The sequence below is a fragment of the Lutjanus erythropterus genome, chromosome 15 (assembly GCF_056507025.1).
Source record: "Lutjanus erythropterus isolate fLutEry1 chromosome 15, fLutEry1.hap2, whole genome shotgun sequence".
Taxonomy (NCBI): Eukaryota; Metazoa; Chordata; class Actinopteri; order Lutjaniformes; family Lutjanidae; genus Lutjanus; species Lutjanus erythropterus.
This window is the reverse complement of record NC_139331.1, coordinates 7,562,570-7,575,003: the sequence shown is the minus strand read 5'-3', so window position 1 is coordinate 7,575,003 and position 12,434 is coordinate 7,562,570. Positions and strand designations below refer to the sequence as shown.

General features: G+C 38.9%; 2 protein-coding genes across 2 annotated transcripts; both read left to right on the top strand.

Moving 5' to 3' along the window:
* Positions 1-222: 222 nt before the first annotated feature.
* On the top strand, positions 223-3,476 carry LOC146313976 (trace amine-associated receptor 4-like). Its single transcript, XM_084737020.1, has 3 exons — positions 223-302; positions 1,583-1,638; positions 2,716-3,476. Exons 1-3 carry the CDS (start codon positions 223-225, stop codon positions 3,474-3,476), a joined length of 897 nt encoding a protein of 298 aa, XP_084593146.1.
* A 3,399-nt stretch (positions 3,477-6,875) lies between these two features.
* On the top strand, positions 6,876-10,842 carry LOC146313975 (trace amine-associated receptor 1-like). Its single transcript, XM_084738219.1, has 2 exons — positions 6,876-7,642; positions 10,767-10,842. The coding sequence occupies exons 1-2, from the start codon at positions 6,876-6,878 to the stop codon at positions 10,840-10,842; spliced, it is 843 nt and encodes a 280-aa protein (XP_084594345.1).
* The last annotated feature ends 1,592 nt before the right edge of the window (positions 10,843-12,434 follow it).

Here is a 12,434-nt window from a genome sequence, read left to right as displayed (position 1 = left end):
CTAAAGCAAAGGTCCGGAACATCATAATGTCTAACTTGTGTTATGATTTACAGTGATATATACTGAAGTAGTGTAGTAGTTGCATCAACGTCTACATCAGGGGTCATCAGATTTACTAAGATATAAAACCTTCCTGCCATCATTCCATTCTTGCGTCTTCATCATTAAAACAAATGCCCTCTCAAAATTCAACTTTCTCAGCTCAATGGTACCTTTAACGTCATGGTTTATATACTCTCCAAAGACCAAAAGGTGAAGGGGACCTTAGCGTACCCAGCTTCCTGTGGTATCGCTGGCTGTTTGTACTGCATCCAATCTCCAAATTGTTGGTTGGTATCTTCACTCTCTAATTTTTAATAATAATAAACCTACAACTGGGGAGCCAACCAATTTCATTTTCTCAATGGAGGAAGAAAGAGCTGTGCGCTCTTGGTGACATTTTTTGATCCTCAGGGCCTTCAAGCACTCCAAGACATCTAGAAACATTTTATTCTAACTGGCAAATTTCTATCTTCAACTCTGCACAATAATGGTATGGCTTGGAACATTCATCCATTTCATAGAGCTCTGACTTGCCCTAGTGGACTGGTCTCAACAATATACTCTATCTTACATAAGACCATGATTAGGGATGGGAATTGATAAGATTTTTGAGATGCTGATTCCATGTTCGATTCTGCTTAACAATTCAGTTCTTTATCGATTCTCTTATTGATTTTCATTTGGAAAAAAGGAGAACAAACAGGAAGCTAGACGTGAACTGGAGCGAGTACTGCCAGCCTCTGAGCCAGTCAGTCTCTCGTCATGGTCATCTAAATGTAATGCATGAGAAGGCATTCATTTAACGTTAACTGTTAACAGTTAGTAATAGCAGGTTTTATAATGAGGAAAATGGTGCTAACATGATAGCCAGTGTTAGTTAGTTAGTTAGTTAGTTAGTTAGTTAGTTAGTTAGTTACCTGCAGTATTAACTTGAGGTGCAACGGATTAAAAAACTCATGGTTCTGATCGTATCACGGTTTTGAGTCATGGATCGGATCATTTTTCGGATCAGGAAAAAAGAAAAAAGTGGTGGGATTAGAATTAAATTATTTTAAAATTGCACTTGTCTTTGATCTTTGTCTGTCTGTAATTATCACCATAGTTATGTAATGTAATAATAATGATAGTAGTAATGATAATGGTAATAATATTAAAAACTTCAAACTTATACAGTGCTGTACTATGTATATACTATACATATATTAGATCATTATATACTGTACAGTGCAATACATAACTACACTCTGTAGTCTGGCTCAATGTCCCACCTACAGCACAGCACATCTGATTGGTTAGAAGTCATGATCAATCAGCAGACACACTGTGTCACAGACGGGGTGAGACAGAGCTGCACCGGTGAGCAGAGAGGAGCTGTGTAGAAGTTAAGACAGCTGATATCACCAAAGTTTCAATGAACATCACAGTTTTATGATCTGTTTCTTTGATGATAGCATAGTTACATCAGTGAAAAAAGTTATGGTCTGGATTTCACTCAAGGTTTTTAAATCAGTTACTCTTCACAGAGATGAGCTGCACACAGCAGCGTCTGTCCTGTCTGTTCACTGCAACTCTGCATTGAGATTTCAGGTATTATAACTTATACAAAAGTAACAGTGACAGTAAAACTATGAGGCTCACATGTGGTCTGTGGATCACATGCGTGCTGAACCGTACAGGACACGGATCAACTGCGATCCATTGCAGCCCTAGTATTAACAGCAGAGGACGTACTACTGGTGCCGCTGCTGCTGGTTGAGATTCACGCCGGAGCGGATCGAAAACGCGACATTCATTCAAAGTTATCGCATGCTGTGTGTGAAAATGTTTCTACATATTGGTAGTATTTCCTCCCTTTGATGAAATGATGGTTACATTTCATGATGATGTTCTCGTGAAATGTAACCAACCTTTCAAGCGTTTGTAACGCTTGGGCGCCATGTTTCCTGCTGGCTGCACTGGTGAACGATGTCGCCACACAACGTGCGTGGTGACGTCATTCACGCCCACTGGAATCGATAAGGGAATCGTTTGCAAAATTGGCAAATGATTCCAAGGAATTGAAACACTGGGAACCGGTTCTCAACAAGAACCGGTTTTCGATTCCCATCTCTAGCCATGGTCTTCTATGATCCACACAAATGGCAACTGTCAACTTCTATGTCTCCTCAGTCCTCAAAGTTTGTGTAGGTGCAACACTAAATGATACTAAATTGTGGTACTACCAGTACCCCTTTGAGAGGGTCATTTGACCATCATATGCTAATTAGTCCAGAGTAACGACTCTGATCTGAATATACTGCTCAGTGACACAGACCAAGAGCTCCCATCAGTACAGATGCACAAACCAAACAGACACAGAGTGAAACACACAGAACACTAAACTTAACTGAAAATTTCTGTCTACAGAAAACTTGATACTATTAATTTTCTTGATTTAAGGCATGTTATTTCAAATTTTACCTCAATATTAATTAATTATATTACATTATATTGTATTGTTTATATTATTATATACAATATTAAGTCATTTGAGCATGGAATCTAACTTTTTTGTAAACAGGTCTGATAATGTTTTTATGTATAACAATATGTGTCTTTTTGTACCATATGTACATTTCACAACAACATTCTCCACTATGGATTTACTATATCTTTTTGTGGCTGTTTTATCATTTCTTATAATATGTGGGAACCTTCTTGTAATAATCTCCATCATTTACTTCAAACAGCTCCACACTCCTACAAACTTCCTCATCCTCTCTCTTGCTGTAGCTGACTTTCTTCTTGGGGTTTTACTTTTGTTGTATGTTATGATACCAGATACAGCAAACTCTTGTTCAGTACTAGGTGACTTTGATCTCTATCTGTGTGCATCTTCTGTTTGGAACTTGTGCTTTGTTTCTGTTGACAGATATTATGCTGTGTGTCAGCCTCTGAGATACAGAACTAAAATAAATGTTCGTGTTATTATGATCATGATCCTGGTGAGCTGGACTGTATCAGGTCTTAGCACCACAATATTACTTTTACAATATATTTTTAGTTTTTACCTCCCAGTTACCATAATGTGTGCCATCTATCTAAAGATTTTAACAGTAGCACAGAGACAGGCACGCAGCATCCAGAACACAACCTGTCAGAGCACAAAGTCTGAAAGTAAGATGGAGAGAAAGGCCACTAAAACTCTGGCTATTGTGATGGGAGTTTTTCTGATCTGTTGGACTCCTTTCTTTATTTGTTATATCATTGACCCTGTTACTAATTTCAGTATACCATTTGCTGTGTATTATACTTGTTTGTGGCTTGGATGGTCAAATTCAATGTTCAATCCATTCATCTATGGTTTCTTTTACAGCTGGTTTCGATCAGCTTTCAGAATGATCATTTCTGGGAAAATATTTCAAGGTGATTTTACTCATTCTAAGCTCTCTTGACTCATGACTTGCTGGTAATCATCACTGGTTTGGCTCTGAAGATTTACATCTCTTTCTACTGCAGCCACTGTACTATGCATAAAGTATCTGTATGTACAACTCAGCACACAGATAGCAGTACATAGTAAACAGTACATACAATAATCTCAGTCTTAATGTCTGTAAATAATCACAGGATCCACATATCTCATAGTTTTCCTCATTTCTTACTGTATGTATGTATGGAGTACAGCCCTGAAGTTCTCTGTGAATAAAACTTCAGCATTTAATGTTGAAATGATCTTTTTCTTAAAGTAGTTTTCAATCATTGCCTTCATCATTTATTTTGGCTGCAGATAGAAACAGATAAAGTATTAGTTGTCCAAAACATTGCAGTATAATGAAGGACAACTTCTAGTTTTCTTGGCACAAAAATAGCTAAGGAACAGAGGTTTACTTTTGTCTCTGTTCAGATAACACATTTGTTTTTTGTGTAGGCTCATTAGTTCTCATTCTGTCTCTGCTTTGACACTGATGACAATGCTGTGAATTCAAGACTAAGCAGAGAAAATGTCAACCTTTATTGTCCATGATGATCATGGCCGTTTATATTGTCCACACTGCAGTAATGTGTTTGAATGTGTCATTTTTAGTGGACACTTTCTTGCCTTTGTGAGACATTTTCACAATGATTAAAATTTACAAAACAGTACAAGCAGGGTCATTTATTTATTTATTTGAATATGATGTTTGCATGTTTTCATTTTATGTATTCTCAATTATCAGTCTTCAGTTTGACTTTTACACATTTCACCTCTGCTGTGGTTTAATCACTGACCAATCATCATGTGCACATTACACCATAGTTGTGTGTCAGTTCAGGCAGGGCTGAGTTATCCTTGGAGGGCAGTGATAGTAATATTGTTGCCAGCAGGCCAAATCTGGCCCCCTGAATAGGCTTTTAACTTTTTTCTCATTCACAGTGAAAATCACTTGATTGACACTGTAATTACCAGGAAGGAGGAACAGAAGAGGATAATTCTGATCCCATAAATGTGTATTACAGACTAAAAGAGTTTAAATATGCTGCTCTTTCTGTTCCTGGTAGGATGGAAGAAGTTCCAGTTATGTTTAATGTTGTAACCTTTCTCAAACCTCAAATGTTACCAAAGTACAGTTGCAGAGTTTAAATATAGAAAAACACAACAATAACGTATTTGTCTATAAAGCCTTACGCCACGTTAATTCAGTTAATAAGTCACTTAATTTGAAAATAAAGAATTTGAAAGTTAAGTAACCCTGTTCAACCCTTTCAGCATGCTAGCCTCCAGACTACGCTGTGGCCTGCTGGTGTCTAACCGTCTAGTGTCCAGGCAGCACCTCTGTATGCTAGCATCCAGCACTCTAGCTTCCTCTCTTTCCGTCTAGCTTCCTCAGGCACATAGGCCTGCACATAGGATCTAGCCAGCTTGCCTCCAGCCAGTTTCCCAGCCTGCTTGCAAAAAGTATTCTATTCAGCCTGTACTCCAGTGGATTAGATTTGGGTTTATGAGCTTGCATCTTGGCAGCTCCCAACCTGACTCCTCCTTAGACTCCCAGGTCTCCTTTCTGGGGAACTTTGCTAGGTCTCAAGACAGGTCTTATAATAACAGAGGTTCTAGATCAGGGGTCCCTAACAGGCAGACTGCGGTCCGAGTCCAGACCCACATGCCGTCCTATACGGACCCGGACCTATAACCAATAAATTATTAAGAGATTTTAAATTTTGATGGCACGCTTCTATTTTAACTGGCACAATGTTTCTAGTCTTTCCGGCGCTGGTTTATCTGATCAGGAAACGCACAGACCAACTGCAGAGAAGCTGAGTGTGGAGGAGACTGTTGTTAATGACGGAGTTTATTACAACAGTCAAAACTAACGTGATGGTTAATGACATCGACACCAACCGGATGCTCTTATGAAATTAAACAACTGTATAAGGAGGCCTGTACGTAAAACAGGAGAGTCTCTGTGAGAAACTTTCAGACCCTCTCACAGCAGAGTGAACAGGTGAGGGAGGAGAGGAGGGCAGACTGATCACTAATCAATTACTGATACCGTCATCCTCTCGGACTGATTAAAAAAAATAAAAATGCCAGAATTGGTGACAAACCAAACCTGGGTGTCCACACAAATAAAGTCTTTGTGTGAAACACTGCAGAGTGTAACATTGTGTTGTTTACAGACAGTCTGCTGTCTGTAGTTTGACATAGAGACAGAGAGGGTCGTGTCTAGAAGGGAACCCTAGACCGGCGAAAGATCGTGCAAGTTTGATTATTTTAGTAGAAATAACGAACACTAATCTCGCGAGAGTTGTGCAAATAAAGAGTTACCTTCTAGACACGACCAAAAAAGGTCTCAGCTCCAAAAATAGAAAATCTGGGGTGTGGTGGTCTGTGGATCACATGCGTGCTGAACCGTACAGGACACGGATCAACTGCGATCCATTGCAGCCCTAGTATTAACAGCAGAGGACGTACTACTGGTGCCGCTGCTGCTGGTTGAGATTCACGCCGGAGCGGATCGAAAACGCGACATTCATTCAAAGTTATCGCATGCTGTGTGTGAAAATGTTTCTACATATTGGTAGTATTTCCTCCCTTTGATGAAATGATGGTTACATTTCATGATGATGTTCTCGTGAAATGTAACCAAACTTTGAAGCGTTTGTAACGCTTGGGCGCCATGTTTCCTGCTGGCTGCACTGGTGAACGATGTCGCCACACAACGTGCGTGGTGACGTCATTCACGCCCACTGGAATCGATAAGGGAATCGTTTGCAAAATTGGCAAATGATTCCAAGGAATTGAAACACTGGGAACCGGTTCTCAACAAGAACCGGTTTTCGATTCCCATCTCTAGCCATGGTCTTCTATGATCCACACAAATGGCAACTGTCAACTTCTATGTCTCCTCAGTCCTCAAAGTTTGTGTAGGTGCAACACTAAATGATACTAAATTGTGGTACTACCAGTACCCCTTTGAGAGGGTCATTTGACCATTATATGCTAATTAGCCCAGAGTAACGACTCTGATCTGAATATACTGCTCAGTGACACAGACCAAGAGCTCCCATCAGTACAGATGCACAAACCAGACACAGAGTGAAACACACAGAGCACTAAACTTAACTGAAAATTTCTGTCTACAGAAAACTTGATACTATTAATTTTCTTGATTTAAGGCATATTATTTCAAATTTTACCTCAATATTAATTAATTATATTACATTATATTGTATTGTATATATTATTATATACAATATTAAGTCATTTGAGCATGGAATCTAACTTTTTTGTAAACAGGTCTGATAATGTTTTTATGTATAACAATATGTGTCTTTTTGCACCATATATACATTTCACAACAACATTCTCCACTATGGATTTACTATATCTTTTTGTGGGTGTTTTATCATTTCTTATAATATGTGGGAACCTTCTTGTAATAATCTCCATCATTTACTTCAAACAGCTCCACACTCCTACAAACTTCCTCATCCTCTCTCTTGCTGTAGCTGACTTTCTTCTTGGGGTTTTACTTTTGTTGTATGTTATGATACCAGATACAGCAAACTCTTGTTCAGTACTAGATGACTTTGATCTCTATCTGTGTGCATCTTCTGTTTGGAACTTGTGCTTTGTTTCTGTTGACAGATATTATGCTGTGTGTCAGCCTCTGAGATACAGAACTAAAATAAATGTTCGTGTTATTGTGATCATGATCCTGGTGAGCTGGACTGTATCAGGTCTTAGCACCACAATATTACTTTTACAATATATTTTTAGTTTTTACCTCCCAGTTACCATAATGTCTATCATCTATCTAAAGATTTTGACTGTGGCACAGAGACAGGCACGCAGCATCCAGAACACAACCTGTCAGAGCACAAAGTCTGATAGTAAGATGGAGAGAAAGGCGACTAAAACTCTGGCTATTGTGATGGGAGTTTTTCTGATCTGTTGGACTCCTTTCTTTATTTGTTATATCATTGACCCTGTTACTAATTTCAGCATACCATTTGCTGTGTATTATACTTGTTTGTGGCTTGGATGGTCAAATTCAATGTTCAATCCATTCATCTATGCTTTCTTTTACAGCTGGTTTCGATCAGCTTTCAGAATGATCATTTCTGGGAAAATATTTCAAGGTGATTTTACTCATTCTAAGCTCTCTTGACTCATGACTTGCTGGTAATCATCACTAGTTTGGCTCTGAAGATTTACATCTCTTTCTACTGCAGCCACTGTACTATGCATAAAGTATCTGTATGTACAACTCAGTACACAGATAGCAGTACATAGTAAACAGTACATACAATAATCTCAGTCTTAATGTCTGTAAATAATCACAGGATCCACATATCTCATAGTTTTCCTCATTTCTTACTGTATGTATGTATGGAGTACAGCCCTGAAGTTCTCTGTGAATAAAACTTCAGCATTTAATGTTGAAATGATCTTTTTCTTAAAGTAGTTTTCAATCATTGCCTTCATCATTTATTTTGGCTGCAGATAGAAACAGATAAAGTATTAGTTGTCCAAAACATTGCAGTATAATGAAGGACAACTTCTAGTTTTCTTGGCACAAAAATAGCTAAGGAACAGAGGTTTACTTTTGTCTCTGTTCAGATAACACATTTGTTTTTTGTGTAGGCTCATTAGTTCTCATTCTGTCTCTGCTTTGACACTGATGACAATGCTGTGAATTCAAGACTAAGCAGAGAAAATGTCAACCTTTATTGTCCATGATGATCATGGCCGTTTATATTGTCCACACTGCAGTAATGTGTTTGAATGTGTCATTTTTAGTGGACACTTTCTTGCCTTTGTGAGACATTTTCACAATGATTAAAATTTACAAAACAGTACAAGCAGGGTCATTTATTTATTTATTTGAATATGATGTTTGCATGTTTTCATTTTATGTATTCTCAATTATCAGTCTTCAGTTTGACTTTTACACATTTCACCTCTGCTGTGGTTTAATCACTGACCAATCATCATGTGCACATTACACCATAGTTGTGTGTCAGTTCAGGCAGGGCTGAGTTATCCTTGGAGGGCAGTGATAGTAATATTGTTGCCAGCAGGCCAAATCTGGCCCCCTGAATAGGCTTTTAACTTTTTTCTCATTCACAGTGAAAATCACTTGATTGACACTGTAATTACCAGGAAGGAGGAACAGAAGAGGATAATTCTGATCCCATAAATGTGTATTACAGACTAAAAGAGTTTAAATATGCTGCTCTTTCTGTTCCTGGTAGGATGGAAGAAGTTCCAGTTATGTTTAATTTTGTAACCTGTTTCAAATATTACCAAAGTACAGTTGCAAAGTTTAAATACAGAAAAACACAACAATAACGTATTTGTCTATCAAGCCTTACGCCACGTTAATTCAGTTAATAAGTCACTTAATTTGAAAATAAAAAAATTGAAAGAAAGGTGAGCTGAGTAACCCTGTTGTAAGGGTTCCTGGGGCAAAAATTACCTTTGTGCTCATACTGACCCCACAAACTTATTAATTTAATGTGTTAATTGTGTAGTATTTTGCAATTGGTATATGGGAACCATGGACAGATTAGTAAATATTCATGTGACATGTAAGCGCAAGACTGAAATGACAGACAGCTACTTGGAGTCAGGGAGCTCTGTGGGAAAGAGCCAGGGGCAGACTAAAGCTTCTGGAGGAAAAAAAAAACAATGTACCCAATGTATCCTTTAGAAGCAGGAGGGGAGGTCAGAGTTCATGTTTCAAACTTTAAGTACACGCCACTCTCGCTTCTCAACTTGTCAGTAGCACTGACCCACAGACGAGTTGCGGACCTGTTTAAGGGTGAGGGTGGAACTAAAAAAAAAAGTGGATTTACCTTCACTCTTGCTTCTCAACATGTCAACAGCCACTTATGCAGTTTTCACTAAGATTTTGGCATTGACCAAAGTTTTTTTTTTTTTGGCAGATTTGTTTTTAGGTAAGACCAGAATATAAGAACACTCAACAGCACACTTACTTACATTTGAGTGCTGACCTACTTGCGCAAAAAAAAAAAAAAATCCAAATGTATTTTCTTCAATTCCATAGTTGTGCTATATTATAGGATTTAAAATACAATAATATTTTCATTTATTTATTATATTTATTTATTTATTATTATTATTAATATAATTATTATACAGCATATTTTACAGACATTACAGTCTTTAAAATGAATAATTAATTTGACTTGTCAGCTTGATCATTTATAGCTTTCAATCAATCGGAAGAAAGAAACATCACAAATCAAACAGGTTTATATGCATATCTTTATTTTTTGTTTTTCAATTTGGTATTAATTTCACCCCTAATTATTTTTTAAGTGTCTCAGAGATCTGTCTAAGTGTCTGTTGCTGTCTGGATACTGGACAGCATCTGAGATCAGATGTATGACAGCTGAACAGGACCTGAGTGCATGTCTGCAGGTATTGGCTGCAAGGTGCCAGGGTCAGCTTCAGAGGGTGGTTGTTCTGCAGGAGCTCTGTAAATAAACAGTAAAAACAGAACCATTGAAGTGACATTTGTGGGGGTTTTAAGTGATGCACATTTTTCTCTGTACAGTAACAGCAAATGTTTACAATTTGAGTCGTCTAAGCAATTTAGTAACACGTTTTAAACAAATGGACAGGCTGGAGAAGAGAACACATATTCATTAAAATAATTATACATCTTTAAGTTTTACACACTTCTGTTTAAATGTTTTTGCATGTTGCATGGTTTCAAAGCTTGTAGATAAAATGTACTGTCAAATTGTATTAATTCTGGAAAAAAAAGACAACTTAGCACATGATTCTGAGATGGCCAAGGAAAGAAAACCACTAACACCACTCCACCCTTCTTTAGATTTTCATTTGGGATTCTTGTCTTCTCTCTGACCTTGTCTGTGTGTGATCTGTGTGTTGGCACGTCCCTTTAGTCTCATGCCCCTATTTAGGCATCAGTGGGATGTTTTCCTGTGCAGTTGCATTCAATATTTTTAAGGGCAACTTTAAGAAAAAAAACCTACTAAGATATTGGTGAATGAGGCCCATTGTATTTTCCTGAATGTACAGAGAGGAGAGGGGAAAGAAGAGAGACAGGGGGAACAAAACAGGAAGAAGTGGCAAGAAGTCAAGTACTTTTTTCAGTGACCCTCACACCCGCCATTTCAACCCGGCTCAGGTGGCCCACCTGGTTGAGATGGCAGGTGTGCAGCAAGACTGGACTGGTTCACCTCCCCTCTCTACCGTACCTCTCTCTCCCTGACTCCTCACTCCTCTCCCTGGTTCCTCAGCCATTTGAGCAGCATAATAATGACGAGGACAATGACTTATAAAATACAACATACTTTCAAGGTGCTCAGTGTAAAACATAAACAGTACATATCTACATGACATTTGCAGTTCATTTATTGTATTACTTTTTGCAGGTGTTAATGTAAAATAAATTTACACATGAAGCTGCTTTAGAGACATCTTGTGGTGTTAATGGGTAATACAAAGCCACAACAAGGAAATTATGTACATTTAAATAGTGTGTTTGTATGTAACTTGCTTCTTCCACCATATCACTTGTTTTTTCCCTTGTCTTTTATACACTCAAAGTTGAGCCTCAACAATGAAAAAAAGAACTCCAGTGTCTTTATGCTTCAGTCACTCTGAAACAGAGGACTCTGAAAGCTGAGACATACCCTTAGAATCATATTTGCAAATGTTCAGATTTGCAAATATTGTTGTCAAACTTGACCTTTGGACAAGGTAACTTGCTGTAGTCCCATTATTATTATTTTTTTTAAATCTGCTAATAAGTCCCAGCTAGCCTCAGCCTTTGCAGTTTGTCTCCCTCGTGGCTAGTGAGGGCAACAGCTTGTTAGTTAACAACAATCCACACATGGTGACAGCATATGTGCTAATTTAGCAGAGTGAGTTACTGAAAACTTTCTCCAAACTTATCTCACTCTTCTGTTTGACAGGGTACACACTCATAACACTATTAGATTAGAAAAATATAGTAAAAACCGCCATGGGGGGTTACCATGATCAAGATGGTGGAGTAAAACTCCCTCTGTCCAAACTTCCCAAACTTTGTTCCAGCAAATCCTGTGATAACACCACGTTTCAGTCTATCAAACTCACAAATAAAAATGAGCTGAAACCAGCTTCACACTGCTGCCACCTCTCCCTGCAATGTTCTTAAAAGGTTTCATCTTGTTGTGAATGTCTGAACTGAGCCGGGCTGAACACGTGACAGTATGATCAGCGTGATTATGAACCCAGCAGACTTTGAGGATGAAATGTATCAACTCTGTTCAGAATCTGCTCAGTTCATCAGTAAAAATTACAGAGAGGCTCTTTAATTCCTGAACGCCGTACCTGAATGGTAAACAGACTTCCTTGACACCCGTGCCTCTAAGCCAGCTAGCATCCAGCATGCCATCAGTACACTTTCAGGCTCCTACCAAACGCACTAGCTTTCAGCATGCTAGCCTCCAGACTACGCTGTGGCCTGCTGGTGTCTAACCGTCTAGTGTCCAGTGTTCCTACCCTAACCAATGGTCATGAATTTTGGGTCATGACCGAAAGAACAAGATTTCAGATACAAGCGGCTGAAATGAGTTTCCTCCGCAGGGTGGCGGGGCGCACCCTTAGAGATAGGGTGAGGAGCTCTGTCACCCGGGAGGAGCTCGAAGTAGAGCCGCTGCTCCTCCACATCAAGAGGAGTCAGCTGAGGTGGCTCGGGCATCTATATCGGAATCCTTGTGGGCACCTCCCTGGGGAGGTGTTCCGAGCATGCCCCACTGGGAGAAGGCCCCGGGGAAGACCAAGGACACGCTGGAGTGACTATGTCACTTGGCTGGCCTGGGAACGCCCTGGGATCCTCCCAGAAGACCTGGAGGAAGTGTCCAGGGAGAGGGAAGTCTGGGCGTCC

Coding starts and splice junctions, on each gene's coding strand:
- LOC146313976 (XM_084737020.1), top strand. CDS start 223: ATGGTTTATATACTCTCCAAAGACCAAAAGGTGAAGGGGACCTTAGCG. Junction 303..1,582: donor TGTGGTATCGCTGGCTGTTT/GTACTGCATCCA, acceptor AGCTGCACACAG/CAGCGTCTGTCCTGTCTGTT. Junction 1,639..2,715: donor TGAGATTTCAGGTATTATAA/CTTATACAAAAG, acceptor CTGTTTTATCAT/TTCTTATAATATGTGGGAAC.
- LOC146313975 (XM_084738219.1), top strand. CDS start 6,876: ATGGATTTACTATATCTTTTTGTGGGTGTTTTATCATTTCTTATAATA. Junction 7,643..10,766: donor ATTTCTGGGAAAATATTTCA/AGGTGATTTTAC, acceptor GTACCTCTCTCT/CCCTGACTCCTCACTCCTCT.